The sequence below is a fragment of the Pteropus medius genome, unplaced genomic scaffold, assembly GCF_902729225.1.
Source record: "Pteropus medius unplaced genomic scaffold, Ma_sr-lr_union100, whole genome shotgun sequence".
In the NCBI taxonomy this organism is placed as follows: domain Eukaryota; kingdom Metazoa; phylum Chordata; class Mammalia; order Chiroptera; family Pteropodidae; genus Pteropus; species Pteropus medius.
Window position 1 is genome coordinate 648,293 of NW_024342648.1, and position 22,400 is coordinate 670,692.

The window sequence follows — 22,400 nt, forward strand, 5'->3', positions numbered from 1 at the left end:
TCAGGCACCGCCTGCAGCTTTGGAGTTCTAGGGGGAGAAGCTGGGAGCTAGGGGGCTGCAGCTTGGGCCGGCCAGAAAGAAAACGACCCTTCCAATGCTGTGTTCTCAACCACCGATGCGCAGTCAGCCCCTGAATGAACTGTCGTGGGTGAAACGGGGGCCTGGCGGGCCCCGCACTCCTCTTCCCAAGACCAGATGGTACCGAGCCAATGGGGAGGCCAGCTCCTGACACTGGTCCCAGGAGCCACATTTCACTGGACCAGGTATAACGCATAAAATCCCGACTGACCACAACGGATGGCATCTCCATGACAAACTGGCTGGATGCCGCGCTCGCGTGGAGAGGTGTCTTTTGGGGATGCCGGGAGTGCAAGGCCACTGTGGGGTCAGGAGCCTTTTGTCCTTGGAGGAAGAGGGGTGTCCCGAAGGACTCGCCCCCTCCTCCGACCCCCCTTCCCTTCCTGGGGAGGAGTCAGAAGTGAAGCCCAGAGGGTCGACAGCAGAGCGGGGTTGGTTGTGGGAGTTGCTTTTGCAGCATAAGGAAATGGATACAAAAATGCTAGAAAGGTCAACTATGACTCTACGAACAGAATGGGGCAAACTCCCTTGCTTCTAACCATTCCGGAAGAGACAGACACGGTTTTTTCTTAAGCTACTGATCGGAACTGTCAACTATGGTTCCCGATCACTAAGGACTGGCAGGGAAGCGCTAGACGGTTTCTAGGATGTTGTACTCCTTCATGGTTACACCGCAGTAAGGAAGCCAGGGGACAATAACTGAAATACACGAGACAACACGCACTTGACAGTTCATGGCAGCAGCTCACATGGGACGTGCTTGTGGGTGTTTCTGGAAGCATAAGACTGCTGTCTCATTTGCTACTTTGATAAGGTACTTCTCAGTTGGACAGATTTAGATATAAGAGACATCTCTGTAAACACAGAAAAGGATATACCAATATGATGAAGATATGCAGCTAGGTAAGGACTTCCTGAATGGAGAGGTTGAAAGGATGGGATCCCACAGCCAACCCAAGTCTCTAGGCCCCCACACCACACCCCTGGCGCAGACGTGGAAATGTGTGGTGTGTGGCCCTGACCCGGCCTCCAGCAAGCGAAAGCCAAATGTTTCCCAAACGGAAGTCTGGTTAATGGAGGAGCCTGGGTGGGCGGAGAAGGGGGGGCCCTAGGCGCTGGTCCCAGCTCAGGTCTGGGGGCATCTGCCTTTGTTCCGCCTGCTGCCCTGCGGCACTGCACTGCGCGAGCCGGGCCTGGCAGAGACTAAGGTCAGGGCTGGGCCTCTCGATGACTCTGGCAGGCCACGGGGGCCTCTGTGCTGCCCTCAGCTCCCCAATCCAAATCTGGTCCAACTCCTCCCACCCGTTTCTCCCGAGTGGAAGGCTGAGGGGCCCGGTGTCTGGCTCTGACCAGAAAGGGGGGTCCCAGAGAGCGACACTGCCGCCTTTCTGTTCAGAGAGGCTAGCTGGCCAGGTTCTCTCACTTTCAGCAGAACCCGCCTTCCTGGGTAAAAGTGCAAGGGCTGGGGGGCCGGTGGCAGAGGCCAAGGGCTGGGCAAGCTCCCTGGGGCATGAGTTGACCAGCATCGGCTCGGGGTACAGTTGGGCACTGTGACTGCTTGGAACAGAAAGGATGAATGAGGAGGAAGAAGCGGGAGGGAAGAAAGGAAAGGATGAAATGATGGGAGAGAGAGATGGAAGGAGAGAAGAGAAAGCGATCAGGAAGTCCTTATAAAATTGCAGCAAACACTTAGAGTTTCGGAGCTTCGTGGGAACCCTATGTGCTGAGCCCACTTTAAAACAAGCGCAGGTATCTACAGATCCAGGCAGTTCTAAACACCGTCGCGTCTGGTGGCTTGAGGGACAAAGTGTCACCAATTCAAGCCAGTTTGCTCTCAGAGCATGTTTGTTTTGAAGTGGGAACATGAAGACTCAATAGTGCAAATAGTTCTAAGCTGTCCCTAAGGAGTAGAATTGGAAAGTTTTGGAAGAACATTCTCCCCTCCTTCTTCCCCCTGGCCCCTGCCCCACTGAGCCTCTGCCAGTCAGACTGCTCTGAGCGACTGGGGTGCCTCCTGGCCCGCTGTGCTCTGCCGGTCCAGAGCCCGGCCTGCTGCCTGCGCCTCGTCCTGCCGCCTCCACGGCCTCTCTCTAGTGCCATCCACTGGAGGCCGGCCCTGGGCCATCCTCTCATCTGGCTCAGGCCGGTCTACACCCAGCAGCTCAAAGGACTCCCTCCGAGCCATGCCAGAACTGGAGCGAACAGGTGCTACTTCCCTGTCCTGTGAAATGTCCTTGTCGGTTTTGGATTGGGGCTGGCGTGGGGCCAGATCTGTGCCACCACAGGTGGGATCACACGGGCTGTAGCCACTGGCCATCTCTGTCGTCTTCTCTAAAGAATCCAACTGTCTCTCCTGCCTCACACCTCCTTGTCCCAACATGGGTGGGAGTCGGGAGAGGTGGGGAGCTGGGGGCAGGGTGGGGGGAGAGGAGAGCTGAGACTGGGGCACCAATGGCACCAAAAATGGGAGTGTCCTCTCAAGTGCTCTCTGTCCTTAACGACCACATGGGGGAGGTCCGGGTGGGAAGGGAGGTGCAGGCGTACCCTAAGAAGCCTGGTCAACAGCTTGTCTGGTCAGTAGTATCTGCAGCAAGCCTTGTTGAAGGAGCCTAGTTTAGAAAAGTGCAAAGCTACTTCTGGCCCTGGTTAGGTCTTCAACCTGACTGTGCTTGTCGGTAAGAAAAACATCCCCAATGCTCCAACTACTCCCACCCTGAAGCCACGAAACTCTAAGTTTACTGAAAGAAAAAAAAATATTTTTTATTTCAGTTAATCGGGAAGCTTTGTCAGAGCCCTACCCATAAGGAGAAGAGACAACAGCTGCCTTTATTCTTGTTGGTTTGCTTTGCAATCCGCTCTGTGTAAAGTCAGCTAACTCTCTCGGTCACGGGCGTCCGGCTGTCCACAGGCTCCTCTCTGTTTGGCCTTGGCATGGAGGATGAAACAATGTTCCTTATGCTTCCTCCCCTGTGTTTAGGCCTTTTCATGGTCAGAGGAAGGTCAGCGACCTGCTGGGCTGAGTCTTGGGCCAGCTGGTTCCCTTAGCAGCCGTCGCCTCTCCAGCTTAGCCCTCTCGCATCTTTCTCCTTCTTCAGCAGATCGCCGTTGCTCAAGTCCTTAAATTAGGGGGCTGGAGGCACTTGAGTCATGCTCTCATGGGCTTATAGTATGGCTGGGAGCAGCTGCATGGCTGCTTCTTCTGGGCTCTGAGTGGTGGGAAATGGTGGTGGTGGTGTACCCTTCTTGGGGGGCGAGGAGGCACTGCTGCTGCGCCCCTTCGGGCTGCTCTCCTTGCTTTTCCGCCCAGGGCTCTTGCAGGTCTTCAGTCCCTTCCCACTCTTCTCGCCAAGGGTGGACACCAGCAGGGGCTTCACCACCTCCTTCACCTCGATGCTGACTGTCTCCCGGGTCTTACGCTTCTTGATGGGGAGCACGGTCTCCTGCACGGACCGGATGGACGACTCCTTCACGGCCTTCTTCTTGGCCTCAGCAGCGGCGGCCGCCACGACGCTGCCTGGCTTTCGGCCCCGTTTCTTGGGAATGGCCTGGGGATCGGCTTCGGCTTTTCGCTTCCTGCCGGGGCGTTTGATAACCATGACCTGGGCCGATGTGGTGGCCCCAGCCCCTTCGGCCTTGCTCCCTGGCGAAGCTTGGAAAGGCATCTTGACGAGCAGCTTCCCGGGACTTTTCTCCAGGACCCTTTTCACCTGCACGCCCTCGGATGCTGCTGCCTTGGGTCTCGCGGTGCCACTCCCTTTGGGGCGTCCCCGACCTCTGCCAGTCCCTGGAGCTTTGGGAGATTTGGGCTTCTTAGGTGGTTTCTGCTCTCGCCGGGAGGGGCTCCCTCTCCCAGTTACCGTGAAGTCAAAATCATTAGGGTCCAGGGAGGTGTCGCCTACCTTTTCGAAGTACGCAATCAACTCCACTTTAGAGCGAAAGGCTTTTCCCTGGGGACTGTGGGAACAAATGGAGAGACACAAAAAGTGATTAGAAGCTTCCGCAGCAGTATCAGAGACGGGGTAGAGCAGAAGGTAGCAATGAACTCTGCTAGGAGACCTTCCACAGCTGACTTGCCTGGTGATACTACTGAACGAGAGTCACATTCAGGAAAAGCCAAGGTGAGCTAAAACTCGAGGAGCACGGCCACGGTCATACATGAAATACTTGGGTTGCCAGGCAGTGGCAGGCGCCGGCATGGCCTGCTCCAATGCCAAAACGGCCTGCCACTGAGGCCCCGCCTCTGGCCTCCAGAAGGGTCTGGCCTGGGGAGCCTGTCTCAGTGTCAGGCTGGGGCCCCTGCGGAGGCCGGTGCCTGGGCCCGATCCGCCAGCAGAGCGCCCTCTCTGAGCCTGGACATGCCATTTACCATCTCTGGAGGGCGGTTTTCTCGTCTGTCAGGAGGATAATGCTTTGCTCACCCTTAGGCCTGTTGGAACCAAACGAGGCTGCAAACGTCCTCTGAAAACTGCTAACCTTTTCGGGGATTGTCTAAGGGGCAGAACTGAAATGTACTTATTCACTCCTCCTCTGAAGCTTGCTGTGGCTTGGAAGTTACTCTGTTTCAACAGAATGCAGCCGGTGACCCCCCAAAGCTGGACAAACGGCAAAGAAGACAGTTGGAATGCCGCAGTTGGAGCCCGCTGGTGTTCCTCCCCAGAGGCCTTGTCCAAAGCCCACCTTTCCCAACACAACTGGCAGAGCGGGCTGAGCCCTATGAACTCCTATTCCTGCGGGTTCATGAAGCAATGCCACCGAAAAACTCTCCCAGGAAGACCAGGCTAACAGGTTCTGAGAAGCGTCCCTCAGCTGGACGTTCTCCAGTTGGGCAACGGCAGGAAGCCCAGGGAGGGTCGCCTGCCTCCAGAGTCCGGGCCGCTGCACGTGGCAGGCCCCGTGACCTCTCCTGACATTCTCACTGCGACCCTGCGGAGGCCCTACTACTGTTCCATTGCAGGCAGGGCCTCGAGGGCCGGCAGGATGAAGTCACACCCTGCGATCCTGAGCGCGTCTCACGCAGGGCACAGACCTCTGCACAGTCGACCCAAGCATACCTGGGCACACCTGCAAGCCATGTTCATGATCGGAGCCCCCCACTCCAGGTGGGGTCACGCACACGCATTTTCCCGAGCAACTAGCAGCGAAGAACTGCTACTCCAAAGGGTCCCCATCATTTTTCAGCACCCACCCGACCTCCCGCCCGCCAGCCCCCCGCTCTGCAGAGACAGGAGGTGCCCTCACGCATTTCTTTGATCAGATCATACTTCCCAGCCGAGCGGCCTGATTTCCTTTGCTTAAGCTTTCGGGTCCAACCTTCAGGCAGAGTGGGGTCATCATACATGGGGCCCCGGTCGCGAATGATGGAGCGCCGCTGTTTGGGGGAGGCAGAAGCTTCTGGGACGGCTGGGGCTGAGCCTGACCCCTCCGAGGTCTCCGCTTTGCCTGCCTCCGCTGGCTCAGCAGAGTGGTGGGCTGGCGGCTGTAGGGGCTCATGCTTGCCCTCCTTGTCTTCTTTCTTATCCTTCTTCACTTTTTTAAACTTCAGGGGTTTGTCTTTGAGGCCCTGGAGATCCTGGTCTTCTGACTTTTCTTCCCTGAAGTGTTAAACAAGTATGTAAGTACCACAGAGGACACACCGGTTCGTAGAAAAAGTGAGCATCGGCAGGCTCAGAGTGGCCCTGGCAGGGCTTGCCCGGGCCTTGAAGCTCTTCCCTTCACGCACTCCTTCAGGGGCTTTGGGCTGCTGACAGTGGCGGCCGACCACACGCTGCCGCACTGTGGCCGCCCTGAGTCCCAGTCCTAGTGCTCAGGAGGGTAAGTGGCCTGCATGGGTGGCATTTTTTTCGGAGCAGAAACACTGTGCAGCTTCTCGGCAGGCCACCTTGGCCAAGGCCACTTTACGGGCTGCACCTGAGGGCCTCTGGGCTTGACGGCTGACAGGAGGCCCTCCGCTGCCGGAGAGGAAGCTGCCCACCCAAACCCGGGCTGGGGCGCGAAGAGCTGGCTTGGGTGTCACTGCAGCTTCCGTATTTCGGCTTTTCTCAAATGTGTGCTCGACAAAGAACTGCCATGGGGCACAGCACGACTTCCTGACAGGGATCACAGCCCTGCCCTACCCCCTCGGGAGGCGGCGCGCAGCGCAGCGCTGCAGAAGGAGTACACGGGTTTGGAGCCAGCCAACCTGAGCGCGAATTCTGACTCCGACATTTCCGAACACGAACCTGAGCCAGTGACCTCAGTATCCCATGCCTCAGTTTCCTCATCTCGACAATGGGTACCAACACCCCAGAGGAAGGAAAGTCACAAAGGCGCTATGTAAATACTGGCTAACGAGCACCTAGAAACCACAGCCCAGGGTTCTGGCATGAGAAAAGGAGTGACCCCAGGTCAGGTGAGCCTTTACCACCGGACGCCCCCTTACGACACGGCCTCGCCAGTGGCAGGGAAGGGCAAGGAGAAAGGCGCAGAGGGGCGCCGAGCCGTCCGAGGGCAGGCGCCCCCCCAACTCTTTCATGCTAACAGAGCAGCTCCTTCCCTGTGCACTTTAGACACGCTCGCCGTGAGGCCCTGGACCTCGGGATCGGATTCTGGACACGACGCCCTCGCGGCCGGGCTAAGACAGGCGGCACGCACACAACTGGGACCAGGGGAGGCTGGAAAGACCTGTGGGCTCAGAAGCAGCCGTCTGCTAGTCCCTCGGCTGGCAGCTCGTCATGGAAAAGGGCAAAGGGCTATTCCTGTCCTCTGTACCTCGGCGCCGTGGCTGATCTGCCCCGAGCGACTCCCCTTCCTGTCCACACTATGGAGACCCGAACGAAGGCACTGTGGTGTGCACTTGAAACCACAGTCGAATGACCTAGTTAAGTCACCCGAGGCAGGTTAACACCAGGGATCACTTGGCGCCACAAGGACACACGGCTTTCCTGAGCAGCTCGCGTCAGGCGTGGGGGAACAGGTCGTGGTAAGGGTGTGTCCCGGCCTGGCTTGGGCTCTACCCTGAGTTCTTTCCTGGATCTTCATCTGGCAGTTTAGGGCCCTGAGCATGCCTGCCAGGGTCACCCCAACTCAGCCGTTGGCCCACATGAGCAATTTTCTGGCTGTAAAGTAGGGGTCCCTAACCTCTTCCAGCCCAGAGCATAGTTTTCAATTCTCCCAATCTTAGCTTCTCGACAGGAAATGAGGAAAAACTCTGAGAAGCTGGGCACGGCCTGTGGCCACAGAGAGTGGACAGACTGGAACCACCGCTTCCACACAGTCGATGGGCACTGCTGAAGGCCAGGGCTGCGCCCTGGGCCCCGGGCAGTCCCAGAGTCCGAGAAAAACACTGTACCAATGGAAGGAATTCTGGCTTCTTCAGAAGTCTCATTTGAATTCCCCAAATATCACTACCATGAGGGCGAGTATAAGCCACATACCCCAGGACTACCTCTTAGATACAATCGAGGGTGTCCATGCAATGTAGGACAATCACTTCTAGAAATCTACCCTGAAGAGACGCCTCCAGAAACGCAAAGCAACAGAGGGTGACGTTATTTGCGATGGCACTGTTCTTACCAGCCCCGGACTGCGGACAACTCAGACAGCTGCCACCAGGGACCTGCTATGGGACAGCACGCCCGCACCATGGAGAGTGCCCCGGCCCACTGGGGCGCGATCCCCAGGGTCTACTGTGAGGTGAACAATGTGTACCATAGGCTGCCTTTTGTGTGAGCAAGAAGGGGCCTTTAGGAAGCACGCAGCAGAAACTAGGAACTGGGGAGGCCTCTCTGGCTATGCCAGAGCATAATTTCAATTCATGAATCAGGTAAAAGTTTATGTAACCGAAAATAAAATGCAAACACGCAACAAAACCTCATTACACTGAATGCAACCAGAAATGAATTCAACTATATCAAACTGACAACATACCAGAGAAAAGATTCATTTCGAATACTTGACCACAGTGCACCCTTGCTGGGACATATTCTAAGGCCAATGATGGCATCCCAGGGGCAGAGACTGTGCCTAGCGTCCATGGAAGGGAACCAGGCTGGACCCTGGGAGAAGTGGGTGGTCTGGTGTGGGGGCGAAAAGGCAGGGGGGCGCGGAGAGAGTAACGGGGAGAGTCAAGAAATAAAAATAAAAAAGGACACAGGTGCCAGCTGAAGGGGCTCCTCGCGTTGGACAATGCTGTGACAAGGTGAATGTCCAAAAGAATGAACTAATTAGAAAGCAACGAAGAAAAAAACCCACATGGTGCTACAGGGGGAGAAAAGAGAGAAAGGCCTCAAGGAGGGGGCAAGCCACGAGGCCATGTGGGGGAAGGAGGTTCTGCGCAGTAGAGGCCTCAAGGGGGCACATGGAAGGCTTTGTCGGCTTTTATTCCAAGTGTGATGGGAAGCTACTGGGGAGCTCTGAGCAGGGGACGTGGACGAGAGCTCTTATCTTCAGTGGATCACTCTGAGACCTAAGAGGAAAGCAGAGGACTGGGGACATGACCAGGAGCGGGGGTGACAGCTGGCTGATGGACTGGTGTGGGAGTGAGGGGCAGGGACGAGTTAAAAACCTTGGCCAAAGCAGGGGCAGCCAGATGGTGGCGCCACTGACTGAGGATGGGGAAGCCCGGGCCAGGAGCAGGTGGGGCTATAGCCGCATCCACGAGGAGTTCAAGGAGAGGATACGCTTCATTCGCTACTAGCTACAAAGGTGGGAGACCTAGCTGTGCCCAAACTCTGATTCGGGCCTAAACAAATTTTTAAAGTATTTTTTATTGTGATAAAATATATACAACATAAATTTACCTTTTCGACCATTTCTAAGTGTATGATAAATGAACTTTTAATAGCACTAAAGATGGGGAATAAAAAGGTCCTTTATCTGTCATAGTCTAGTTCTCTGAAATTGAAATTATTTGAAACAACTAGGATAATATGGTGATTTTCAATTCTGTGCATTGAGGGATACACAGGTGTTTGCTACCTCAAAAAAGGTAACAAAAGTCCACAAAGCCTGGAAGCCATTTTGCTGGGCATGGAGGAAAATGTTGCAAAACAGGTAGTCCCAATACGTTTACCCCTGGCCCTGGTGCCTGACCAGTCCTAGGGTGTCCCGAAGGAGGGAGGCCAGGATAGGGTGTCAAGCGACTCCCTAAGCCACCCCAGGAGGTTATGGGGTTTGCTGAAGGACACACTTTTTCAAAGAAACCAAATAGCCCTCTTCATCCTCCGTCTAATCAAAGCACACAGTGCGCACGCACGCACACACACACAATCTTGAGTATGAGAACTGAGCGCCTAGCTCACAAGCGTGTACCTTTTAGAGTTGGGAGCACCCTCAGTAAAACCACCTATTCAACTGTTCGGTGTCAGAGATGAAAAGAAAAGGAAGCACAACCAGACAGAGGAACTTGTTTGAGGTCACGGCTGAGTCATTGTGTGCTCACTGATGCCCTTGCCCTGAGCCAGACTCTGCTGAAGGCTGGGATGCCAGGGCAGAATTAGCATCAGTCAGTCTCCGGTCTTCTAGAGTCTGTGTGTGTGTGTGTGTGTGTGTGTGTGCGTGCGCACGCGCGCGCATGCACATGCGTGCACACGTGCGTGTAGGGGGAAGACGGACAAAGAGGTAACAAAGAAATATTGACACCCTCCTCTGTTCCAGGAAGGCGAGAAGCCCAGAGACGGGAGTTCCCCAGAGGAGGAAGGCCTGAGCTAGGATTTTAGGGCTCATGAGGAGTTTCACAGGCTGCCCAGGAGGGCTCGAGGCGGGCCAGACCAGACGGGCAGAGGCAGCAATGCCAACAGCACCATCCTGTCCCCACTGTGATGCCCCTCCTGGAGAGAGAACAGAGGCTGTGGGCCAGCCCTCTCTCCCATCTTCATTTGGGTTAAGATGGCCCTTCTGAGACCCCTTGCCTGCTCCTGCTCCACCCCACGAGCAGGAGCACCCTACGTTCCTCAGTGTTTCAAATATACTGCCACGACAGCGTCTTCTTTATTGTTATCTCCCTGCTCAACGTACAGTGCCAGACACCAAAACAGTGCTTAATAATTGCGTGCCAAGTGACGGTCACAATCCAGATGCTGTGCTACCTTTGCTGCTTCTGATGGCAGAATCCCCATGGCCATTAACTTCGAGGAGCAGGGGCTAGCTCAGCCCAAAAGCAAGCAGGCTCGGAGTGCCTAAATGAAGAGTTTGGGCACTATTAGTAGCCTGCTGGGCACTGGTGGGTTGGGGCTGGCAGGAGGCAAGGCTGGGGCGGTCACTGAGGGCCTTGGTGTATCACTCGCCCTGGAGCACAGTGACATCTACAGCGATGGGGTGGGAAGGGTCCCAAGGGCAGCAGTATGGGGGATGTTTACACTGGGAACATCCGGACTGGCTTCCAGCAATGAGGCGGTCAGGTCCACAGACACTCCTGCTGAAACTACTCAAAACGCTGGACTGAACCTCTTCTAGAAGATGCTATAGAAGACAATGTTTAAAAAGTGCTAGCCGTACTCACAAGCTGGTAAGAAATCAAGGAATAGACAGGCCAAAGAGTAAGAGAAGTAAGGGAGAGAGTCCTGCTCTGTGAAGAAACTGGCAGGCGCCCCCTTAACAAGCGATCAAATTGGGCACCACTGACTGGCCGGCTTGCCATCAGCTCCGCCCCATCCTGCAGGAAGGGATAGCTGAGGCCACGAGGAAACAACCAGAAGAGTCCAAAGGGGGGCCATTCCACACGACAGTGGGCCTGGACTCCAAAATGGTCTGCGGCATGGAAAAAAGAAGGGCTGGTGACTGCTCCTGGTTAAAGGAGACCAAAGAGATGGAACGACCGAAAGCAACATGCAATCCTGGACTGGCTCCCGGTCTGAAGGCGCTCAGAGTCAGTAATGGGGCGTCGGGAGGATGTGAACGTGGTCCCGTGTTAGCACGACGCTAAACTCCCTGAGGGTTATAACTGCAGCCAGCGCTCCAAGGAAAGCCATGCTTCGGTATCCAGGAGTGCAATGTCACGGTGACGCGACTAACCCCTCCGACGGTGAGGGGTTCAGGAAAAATGCGCTTCAAAGGGGGGAGATGACATCACTATAACTGGAAGCTGTGCTGGTTAACCGTAATATTTTGAAGCAGTTTCGGGCAAGCTTTCTAACAATTAAAGAGAACGTCTTCACGTTACGCAAATACATTAAGAGAAAAAGCTGGAAACCTTGCAGAAATGCCTTCTTTCAGTGGCTCAAAGAACCACAATGTTTTCCAGTGTTATGCTTTTCTACATGGTGAAGCTGTGAGTGTGAATGAAGGTGTCAAGATATTTCCCTGCGTTTAAAATAAAATCAGTGCTGAAGGCAGCCTTGTCTGGGACCCGATTTTGAATGTCGACGGAACAACTCACCTGTGCATCGTGAGAGGAAGCACAAATCTGGGGGTTATGGCGAAAAATGGTCGGCTGATGGCGACGCTAAGTGCAATGCCGAAGGAGACTTCGTGTGTCCTGATGTTGTTTTTTAACCAGAATCGTCTCTGGTTTTGTTAGTGAGCTCCGGTTACCCGATCGCATAGGTTTGGCACGGTCTACCCCACTGCAGCGGCGTCCTTAACAACTCCTATTTTTTATTGTGTGATTCTCCTCTCAGGAATGCACATGTCACATTCAAGCAGAAAGGCCTTCACGAATCTTAAATATCTATGAAGCATGACGGAAGGCTCTTGCGTAATAAAACATCGTCCAGTGATTTTGCTGCTTGAACGCAAACATTAGACCAAATTCTTCCTCTGATCTAGCAGAGGAAAATTAGTTGCAGGAATCTTGTTTTCGGGCCAAATCGTTTTATCTTCAGGGGTCTAACAATGAGAACTGCCTGTATTTTCATAATGACAGTAAGTAACCTACAGTAACCCTGCAGCAGGAGGCCCTGGGAGGCCGTACGTTTGACCCAAGGCTGCTGTACGTTACAGGGGCGCGAGTGACCAACAGCTGGCAGGTGCAGCTGGCCGGACAACTGTGGCTCAGGAGAGACTACTTGATCCCCAAGGCCTTCGGATTAAAAAGTAAAAAGGCTACAAAGCCAGCCAAAAGCAGCAGCTGAAGTTTTTCACTTGAATTGGAATCTAGCCCCCTCTAGAGTGAGCTCCGGGGAACGTTCCAGAGCCCCAGAGCCCCAGCGACATCCTGACCTTTCCCAATTTCAGTCATATCTGCAGCAGACCGATTTCAGGAGAAGGCATTTCTTGACACCTTTCATTTCCAGTCATCCCCGCCGTGGGGCTGCACAAGGAGCCCAGGTACCACGACGAGGCAATAAACTGTAAGGGCAGGGTGGTGGCCGTTTCCCTAGGGGAAGGGTCAGGGACCAGAGGAGGGAAATGGCCTCCTTGTAGTGGCCGCTTCCATCCTGGAGTGCCATTCACTGCGTGCTTCCAATTCTTTCTGCCTCCAGCGTGTGCTGCAGAATCTCACAGTCAAGGAAGCTTCTCTGCACGAATCAATAAAGGCAGCGGCACTTTGAGACAGCGGCTTCGGCCTCTTTAAAGATGTGAGGAGAATCGAACTGGCACCGGAAGAGTCTTGGTGGTCCCCAGGAAGCCGAGAGGGGATGCGGTTCGGTGCGAAGGCTGCAGTGGTGGAACCTGAACTTCAGCGACCCTACTCGGAATTCAGTGTGTTTTTTAATATTCCAGTTTTTAGAAGATGCAAGAAACCGCCTGAGTCTTCAAAAGCTAAATAAAACAGTTTTTGCCACCCGAAGCCAGATCCCTCTCCAAACGAAGTTAACCGGTACCACACAGTAAGTCTCATTCATCTTTAGGGCACGAGTCCGCCGGGGAAAGGAAAGCCGGTTTAAACGAACATTGCCCACGTGGAGAACGGTCAGGCAGTTCCTCAAAAGTTCCCACGTGACCAAACAATTCCGCTCCTACGTACAGACCGAGAGACTTGAAAACAGGGACTCGAACAGATATTTGCACGCCAATGTTCACAGCAGCCAAAAAGTGGAAACCACCCGAGTGGCTGCGGATGGATGAATGGAGAGATGAGTGTGATCTACCCGGGCCATGGAATGCAATTCAGCCATAAAAAGGAAATTCCGACACACGCTATGACATGGAAGGATCCTGGAGACATTATGCTCAGTGAAATAAGCCACTCACAAGAAGACAAATCCTGTAGGATTCCATTTATATGAAATGTCCAGAAGAGGCAAATCCAGAGAGACAGAAAGCAAATTAGTCACTGCCAGGGGCTGGGGGTGGTGGATAGCAGGGAGTGACTGCTGGTGGGCAGAGGGCCTTTTTTTTTTTTTTTTAGGGGTGATGAAAATCTAGTTCTGAACTAGATAGAGGTGACAGTTGCACAGCACTGTGAAGGCACTAAATGCCACTGAACTGTACACCGAACTGAAACGAGTGAATTTCACAGTATGTGAATTATATCTCAATTTTTATAACACCTCACTAAAATGACAGCTGACTTCACCAATTACCCTAAATCATAAAGGTAGGTTTTACGATGCCCATGCAGCGCTCAGAACCCACAGCTGTCTCCAAGCAAGCCTGTCTGGTCGCAGGCACAGAGCCCAGGTAAGCAGCATTGCCATCCATCCACGAGAAAGAGGCCAGCATGGGGACCTAGAGTGACACATGCTAGACCAGATCAAGCTGACCTGAATGTCACTTCTGAAGGCCAGGACATGGTAACAATGACAGCGAGAAAGGAATTTAGTTCAAGAGGTTTAATGACTAGACATTTAGCCAAAATGAAGGTGGTTGGCTAAATATTCTGAGGGCATCTGACTAAATTTTTTTTTGTGGGAAAATGCACACAACATAAGAGTTATCATTAGCAGCACTTAATGCATTCGCAATGTTGGGCAACCATCCCCACTCCCTCTCCTTCCAGAACATTTCTTCACTCACGGAGGACACCCCATGGCCACGAAGCAGTCGCTCCCCCAGTTCCCTGACTCCCAGCCACTGGCGACCACCCATCTGCTGTCTCTGTGGATTTGCCTCTTCTGGACATTTCACAGAAACGGAATGCTACACTATGCGGCCTTCTGTGACTGGCTCCTTTCACACGGCATGTTTCCAAGGTTCATCCACGTCGCAGGATGTATCAGAACGTCACCCCTGTCCACGGCTGAACGCCACACTGTTTATCCAGTCACCTGTGGCTGGGCGGCTGGGCTGCTTCTACCTTTTAGCTCCTATGAACACATGTGTACAAGCTTTTGCACAGACGTATTTTCACTTCTCTTGGGTCTATGCCTGCAATGGACTCGCTGGGTCACACGGGAACTCCATGCGTAACCTTTGGAGGAAATGCCAGACTGTTTTTCATAGGGCTTCCTTTGGGGGTGATGAAAATGTTCGGGAACTAGACAGATAGGAGTAAAGTAGGGAGGCACAAACTGCTCCCACTATGGGATGCTTAGTGGACAGGGGCAAGCTTGAAACGGAAGTCATCACAGCGAGGATGCTGGGAACAGCGTGGGGTGTTTCGTTTGTCTCGCTCGGCGGTAACGTTGCTTGAGCACCTCCAGGCACTATGCACGCGCTGCGCTAGGGCCGCTGCGCTACAGCAGCGAGACACGCTTTCTTCCTGCAGCCGTTTCCTCTCTTTCTCCTGGCGTGGTCGGTCTTCTAAGGCAGACAGTCGATAATGAAACTGTAGCAATTTCGATGGCTGCTGTGAAAGGGTAGATATTGGGGACCAGGAGAGACCTGTCAAGGAGCTGGGGAAGAGCTCGAGGATGGGGGCCCTCTGGGGGTGGGAAGGATCAGGCCCGAGGTGGTAAAGCTGGTAAAGCTGTGGACCACGACTGGAACCCAAGAAGGGTGCCTTCGCCACCAACTGTTCCCATGAAGGCGACTGCAGAGGCAAGGATGGGGGGCCACCAAGGCGATCCTTGTTGCTGATGTCTTTGTTATTTCGCCTCGTGCCCTGGAAAGCCTGTATTGTTAGGTTCGCTCTCCAGTCTGGCCCCTCCTCACCTAGCAACTTCCCTTCCATCATGTTCCCAGTGCCTGTGCTCCTACATCCCGCGGGGCGCCCCCCGTGGTCCTCTGCGCCAGTGGCCGGACACGTGTCAGGGCGGATTTGGGCTCTAGTGCCCCCATGACAAATATCCAGTCTTCGAGGTCCCAACGGCCGGTCTCCACAGGCGCTTACGTTGTGTCTGCCTTTCTGGTCTCCAGCAATACGTTCCCATAGCTGTTTCTTCCCCATTTTCTGTTGATACTGTTTTCTTCTTACCTTTGTATACTTCATGTAAATAAGTTTTACAGACTTTTAGCGAGTGACGGCTGCTTTTAATGAAGAACAGAATATTTACCAAAATGAAATTCCAACAGAGGCAACATATTTGGAGGGGAAGGGGGCAGGAAGGAGATCCCCAGTAACATGGGAGAGAACTCTGTGTAAGGGTCACCTCACATAACTCACGTGAAGTGAATGGCCTTGTTTCCATCAGCGTTCCTCTCACTAGTGTAGGTCGCCCTACATTTGCACGCCTGATAAACTTTGATGCCCAATGATGGCATCTGAGCCCACTGAAATGACCGACAAAAGAGGAAGGGGAAATCTGTCAGTGTTGGCAAACAAGAAGGGTGTCCCCGATGGCTGGGGCGCTTTGAGAGACTGCTAGAGGATGTGGCGCGGTTGGAGTCAAGGCGAGAGCAGTTCTGCTCCCACGGTTCCAACACACTCAAACGTGAGCAACGGAGGGACCCGCCAAGGAGGTCTAGGGACAGGGTTCCCCAGCAGCGGCCTAGCAACAACGAGACCTGCGAGCCAGGCAGTTTGCTGGTGGCGAACGTGATGGCCTAGAAGCCCACTAGCGCCACACGTGGAAAGAACAGTGACAGGCTGAGGGGTTTCCCTGGGCACTGCTGAGACCAAGGGGAGGGGCGGGGAGGGGCTGCAGCGCTCCAGCGACCCTGCACTGCTGGGACACACGGAAAGAGATACACGGATACGCGTGGAGATCCCGCTTGTCTCAGCAACCTCCCGGCAACACCCTGGGCCCCACCCCGGCTCCTGACAACAGGGGTCCAAAGCCACCAGGAAGCAACAGAGACTAGATCACACGCTATCCCATAAACAACTCTGGGGACTGGCTAAAAAGTAAGTAACGTGCTCGGTGACAAGACAAATATCAACAAAGCGGTCACTTCCCTGTATACAAACACGAACTGGGTAGAAAACACAATAGGAAGACTGACTAGCCTCCTTCCGGTCAAGATCCCAGCGCCATTCCCTTCGGAAGGTGACATTCGCCTACAATAAGCACCTGCAAACGGCCAGAGAACGTCGCGGGGGTGCTGGGCCATGACTGCTCCTTGTGGCCACATCACACACCACACAACAGACTTGATTCTACGTGGATTAGAGAATCAGGTTCGAATGGCACGTTACAACGTCCCACAGAATTACTCTCTCCCAATCCCTAATAAAATAAACAAAACGAAGGCGAGGAGGAGTATGAAGGGAGGAATTTATCTCAAAGGAAAGAGATCTAAGATTGAACGCAGTACGTTTCAAAACCCGGCAACCTAGAAAAGGGTTCCCGAGGACAAAGCAGCAGCAAGACTAGCTCCTACCCCTGCCTCACGTCGTCGGGGAGCCAACGACACCCTGAGACCTCTCAGCCAATGAGCTGGAGAGAAGCAACTGGTGAGAATCCCAAACTTTGTCCTTTTAGGCCCAGGAACCACAGAAGTTCCTGCTGGGAGGTGCAGGAGAAACAGGCAAAGTGCCCGCGAGCCAGGCTGGCTCTGTGGAGGTGACAGTGCTTGGGTACGCATGGACTCGGGGAACCGCCTGCAGCCTGAGGGGCTCCCTTCCCGAATTCTACAGACACGGCATTCATGTCCCTCAAGCAGCCGGAGTGAACCTTGGTGGAAGTCACGTCACACAATTCTTAAGATAGAAGAATCTAGATACTGCCGGAGGCACCCTCCTGCTCCGCCGCAGCCCCACCGGGGCGCAACTGCTCTCTGACCACAGGGTAACCACGGCCCAGAGGGCGAAGCAGTGACAGCCCGTGCTAAGAGACTGCGAAGACAGGGTCGAGCATTCCCCTCCCCACCAAAGCAGACAGAATGAGTGCCTGGAGCCATCCGAGCCCGAGCCAACATGACAGGAAGTGACATGGTAACTCTGCAAGTATATTACGGCCGAAAGAAAACCAAAAAAAGACAGGGAAGGAGATGGCTCAGGAAAGGCATAAAGTCTCCCACCAAGAAGAGAATACACCACGAGGAAGAGAATGCAATTCCCCACAACTTTGGAAGAACACGTTCTCAATGAGCTCAGAGACGAGATGATAAAACACAGTAAGGTGAGAGAGCAAATTCCCGACCTAGAGAGACAAACTGCAGACCAAACCACATCATTACAGAACTCATAAATACATTTAGAAAGAGCCCCGGACAGAATCCGCATAGCCGAAAATCGAATTACACTAACAGTGAATGCAGATGAAAAAGACAAAAGCTAAAGCGATTAGAGCAAAGCTAATAGCATTGGAAGAGAGACAAAGACAATCCAACAGAAGGATAATTCGTGTCGCCGTAGTAGAGAACCCCAAACATGGAAATGATGCCATTGAAGATGTACTGTAAGAGAACTGACCCGAAGCAAAGATGAGCCGTATGTGCAGCTCGAAAGGACACATCATGTTCCCAGGAAAATGTGGTAAAGCACACTCAGTGGAGACACAGAGACAGACACCGATCAACCTCCTCAAGTTCAAGGACAAAGAAAGAATTCTTCAGGCACCGCCAGGGAAAAAAGACACCTTCCTGGGGGGGAAGCATCAGAAGACCTTCTCAGGGGAGTGACATGATCATGAACAGTTTTAAAAAGCTCACTCTATGTGGAAGACGTAGAGTGTGGAGAGAGGCCGAGGAGGCAGGAACGCAAGGTGCTGCAGGGTGAGCCCACAGTTTGGGGTGTTAAATGTTTACTAGGGATCGACACCTGTGAAAGGAAGGGGGAGGAAGCGGACCTGGGTGGAGTAAGAAGTCTAAGTGCAACTTAGGCCTCACGAAGCTCCAGGCCACCTTGGACAGAGAAGGCAGGGCAGGGGTTTTGTACCCATCTTACTCGGTCACCTGGGCGCTACCCTGGAAACAGTGTGACCTGGGTGAGAAGGGTCTCACTCGAAGGAAGAGGTAGCTGGAGGCTGCCTGCTGATCGCATCCCCTGGGGATCTGCGGGTGAACTCCATTCCATATGGGCTACTGCAGAGTCTACGTGGGCGATGTGGTGGCCGGTCCAGGTGCCGTCAGTGCAGGGCACATGTGTGCTGGGGCGGGAGGAGTGCAGACCGAGGGCTGTCATTCCCTATTTTACGTTTTCGATGTCGAGGCCTTTTGCCTTGTTCAGGTCCGAAGGGCAGCTGGACGCGAGCCTGGAGTTCAGGGGAGAGGTCAGGACTAGGCAGACAGCCGGGACCGCTCAGCAGAGAGATCTGAATAGCCAGGTGAGTGCGGCAGGGCACCTCAGATGTGAGTGTGGACAAGCTATCTGGAGTGTGACAAAGAGAAAGAATCAGCAAAGGGGACAGAGGAAGAGGGGTGAGGTGGTAGAAGGACGATCGGGTGCATCTGTCCAGAGTGCTGGCGCCAAGCAGCGCAGACCGACTGATTTACACAGACGAGGACTCGACTGAAAAGCGGTGATGCCTGAGTGATATGAAGGTCCTTCATACCATGGGACTATACACTGCAGATGTTTCAAAGGGTACATTTTACGTTATGTGTGTTTTACCACAATAACAAAAATGGGGGGCGGGGAGCTTATTGGGTAGCCAGAGAATCCCCAGAGGGTCAGAGGAACAAGTTCTGAGTCCAGCTGGCCAGGAACAATATTCCAAATCCTGCAGCCAGGCTGGCACGTGGCAGTCAGCACTGCCAATGCCACCATGTAGGGGGGAGCACTGGCCACTCGTCACTTCCACCCAGGAACTTGTCCTTCCTGCTGTCCATCTCCGCCCCAGAAGGAGGGTGTCACCGGTGGAGCCCAGGGCTTACGCCCATACTCTCTTGCAGGGCTTGGGCCTTTTTTTTTTTTTTTTGGTAAAGACCAGACAGTAAATATTTTCTACTTTGCGGGCCACATGGTCTCTGTCACAACCATTCGACTTGCCAGGGTAGTGGGCGAGCAGCCACGGACAATGCATAAAGGAAGGAGTGAGGCTGGGCTGCAATGAAATTTTATTTACAAAAACAGGTGGTGGGCCAGACTTGGCTTGGGATGTAGTCTGCCGACTGCTGCCCCAGCTGACAGGGAACCTAGGAAGAGAAGCATCTGGCGTTTTCAGTGGCTACAGTCAGGCCACTTGGCCTCCCATCAAACTCGTAAGGTGGGGTGAGAGTTCCCCCAAACACAGAAGGGGGCTCAGATGTGAGGTGCGGTGGCCAAAGAAAATAAAACCGACTAAGCCAGTGATTCTGCACAGGGAGAGGGTGGGGTCCCCGAAGAGACGCACGGTTTCCAGGAGGGAACAACCATGTGAAAAGGACTTGCCGATGGCCATGGCAATGTGGACATCCACCGGGAGCTGACGAGACTGTTCCACGGAATGTGGGGAGAAAGCCTCTGTGGAGCGGGCTCCGCGAAGAGTGGGAGGCGAGGAGAGGGGGTGCCGAGCGGCCAAGTCTTGAAGAGTTTGGCCAAAGGGGGAACAGAGAGCGGGGCGGGAGCAGAGGAGGGAACCCTCAGTGAAGGTGAGAAATTCTAAAGCACGTTTGTTTGTAGGGCGATAGGCATGAGTCATGAGAGGGAGGGAAAATTGACAGAGTCCTGGGGAACCTGGAACCTTCGAGCTAGGAGCACAGGAAGTCTCTGTCACCAGGAGACATGTCACAGCTCTGGGGGTGGAGCAGTTTCCAGTGATGACAAAGTCTAGGCTGTGGCCATGGCAGTGGGTGGTGAGGTCAAGGAGATGGGAAGCCAGGCGCCAGGAGGGCCATCTATGTGCACACTTAAGTCACCCGTGGGACGGAAGGGGCTTGGTCGGAGAGAGACAGACTGTGGGCCTGGCACTGAACCTTCGTTGGAGGGGGGACTGTCCGGGGTGGTGAGCAAGCCCATGACAGGCAGTGTGTGGGCTTGCAAAGCTGAGCGGCACGAGGATCACAGCGTGCTTTTTGGAGGAACACGAACTGTGAACGCGGAAGACCCGGCTCTTCCTCCTGCACGGAGTACACGGATCGTGACGATCAACAGCGAGAGGAGGGATCTAACCTGGGTGGGGCCTGGGGGCCTAGGAAGGGCTGTCTGCACGAAGAGACTCCTGAGCAGAGTCTTCGAGAGTTAAGTGGTAGGAGGAGATGCTGCTAGGGAACCACAGACAGAAGCCAGGAGCATGAGAGCAGCCCTGTGTGGCTGAGGGGTACAGGGATGAGAAAACGGGCAACAGAAGAGGCCAGAAAAAGACAAGGGTCACGTTAGGGGTGTCGAGAGCATCTGAAGACAGGGTGCCACTGTCGGGTTTAAAGCAGGGGAGTGAGCTTCAACTCAAGGACTGACCGTGTGGAAGACAGAAATGTACAGGAGAGTTAGTGACTCACCGTAGGAGTCCTAGAGAGAGCTGAGGGCTTGAACCAGGTCAGTGGAGAAGGGACGAAGAGAGGGTGGAGAAATAAAGGAACACTGGGCTGGCTGGCTGGCTCTTGGGACGTGGGCAGTGAAGGGCAGAGCAGCAGACTCTCGGGTTCCCAGCTTGCATTACGGTGCTGCTGTCAACTGTGACAGACACACACCAGAGGACATAGGTTTGGCTATTTGGTCTTCTGATCTATCCACCTTATTTGGAGGAGGCGGGAGGGTGGCAGGGCAGGCAGTGGGTTGACGAGAATGGGAGAGAGAAAAAAGGGTGAAAGCCTTCAAACGCCTTGCATGGTAAAATCTAAGTGCACACACGTCCCATGAGCCTTTTTCTAACATCAAGCAAAACAAGTTTTATTTCCTTAGTACTTTTCTCGTACTCCCTGTCGCCGCCTAATGGGATGTCAGCTTCAACCCAAAAACTCAACCGGGGACTGACTGGTGGGCGACGGGAGGCTCCTGACGGGCAGCCATCCAGGCAGGGGGAGATAGGACAGTGCCCAGGTGAAGGACCTGTCCGGTTAACTTCGGATGTCTGACAGCAGCCCTGGGGCCCACGAGGTCGCTCCCTGGAAGATCAGGGGCTCCTGGAGCTGACCGAGACATCAGTTCGGTAATAACACTTTGTTCACCTTAAGGCCATTTTCTGTAGACACGCTTCTCTGTACTCCCAGGACCAAATCTCAAACTGCGTCACGCTCGGGGACCACTGTGGAGACATCCACGAAACTGTTATTTGGTGGGACAAATATTCTGGGACACCTGAGCCTGGCTGAGCTCAGTGTTTGGTTCTAGTAGGTAATGTGCCACCTCTTGGTTTAGGTGGGCTTATTTTACAAATTCAGGAATGCGAAAAAAATCTCCTAGTGAAAAGTCTTATCTCTGCGGGCAAAACAAGGAGCTACACCCCTTGCTGCCAACTGCCTTCTTCCCACAGTTCCAACACGCCTATAAATGTCATTCATTGAACAAGAAGTGTAACAAGTGCCATACCAGAGGTGACAAGGGGAGGCTGTGGTGGGCGAGCAGAGGCAGTCACTGCTCTCAGTGGCTTCAGCCGAGCAGGGGGCACACGCAGCAATAGGTAACTTCACCGCCATCTGGGACTGCTTGGAGAGAAGTCCACAGGAGCCTCAATGCAGAACACAGAGCCCAGTGCAGGGGAGGGGACAAAGAGATGAGGGCCAAAGAGCATGACCTGCTTTAACTCCCCTTTTGCCAGTGAAGAGCTGCAAGAAGGAAATCAACATTTTCACATGCCACAGAAAGGCCACTAAGAGAAATGCTTCAGTGGGGTAAGCTCTCACCTGTAGAGTGTGGGGGAGGAGTCTGCCTCTTGAGCCGGTGTGGATTCCATGAGTGGATCCTGATCAGGCAGGCAGACAGCAGCTTGTCTAGAACCACTGCCCGTGGAGGGAGAGTGGAGAAGCGATCCAGGGACTGACCAACGGGGAGGTGGAGATCCTGAATATAAACTACCCTTTTGGAAAGCTTGGCACAGAGATGTGAGGCATCCGGAGGCAAGGGGTAGGGAGCTGACGGAAGGTACGCTACATTCGCAATGAGATATAAGGCACCTTTACAAGGATGTTTACTGTTTTTCATGACCTGGATGTCTGAGTCTGCCTGGGCTGCCATAACAAAATACCACAGATCGGGTGGATTAAACATTAGAAGTTTATTTCTCACAGTTCTAGAGGCAGGAAGTCCAAGATCAAGGTGCCAGCAGATGTGGTATTTGGTGAGG

At 53.9% G+C, this 22,400-nt stretch overlaps 2 protein-coding genes across 2 annotated transcripts in view; both read right to left on the reverse strand.

Moving 5' to 3' along the window:
* The window catches only part of IRAK1 (interleukin 1 receptor associated kinase 1), a 19,642-nt gene extending 17,247 nt beyond the window's left edge, over nt 1–2,395 (reverse strand). Inside the window, exon 1 of the mRNA XM_039867031.1 lies at nt 2,082–2,395. Within this exon, the coding sequence (XP_039722965.1) occupies nt 2,082–2,395 (314 nt within the window). The remainder of the gene's footprint in view (nt 1–2,081) is intronic.
* A 417-nt stretch (nt 2,396–2,812) lies between these two features.
* MECP2 (methyl-CpG binding protein 2) lies at nt 2,813–21,865 on the reverse strand. The gene is given in 5 exon segments (XM_039867032.1): nt 2,813–3,045; nt 3,240–3,314; nt 3,316–4,032; nt 5,319–5,669; nt 21,647–21,865. Coding segments are annotated over 5 exon segments (1,350 nt in total). The 5' UTR covers nt 21,754–21,865; the 3' UTR covers nt 2,813–2,945.
* Between the last annotated feature and the right edge of the window lie 535 nt (nt 21,866–22,400).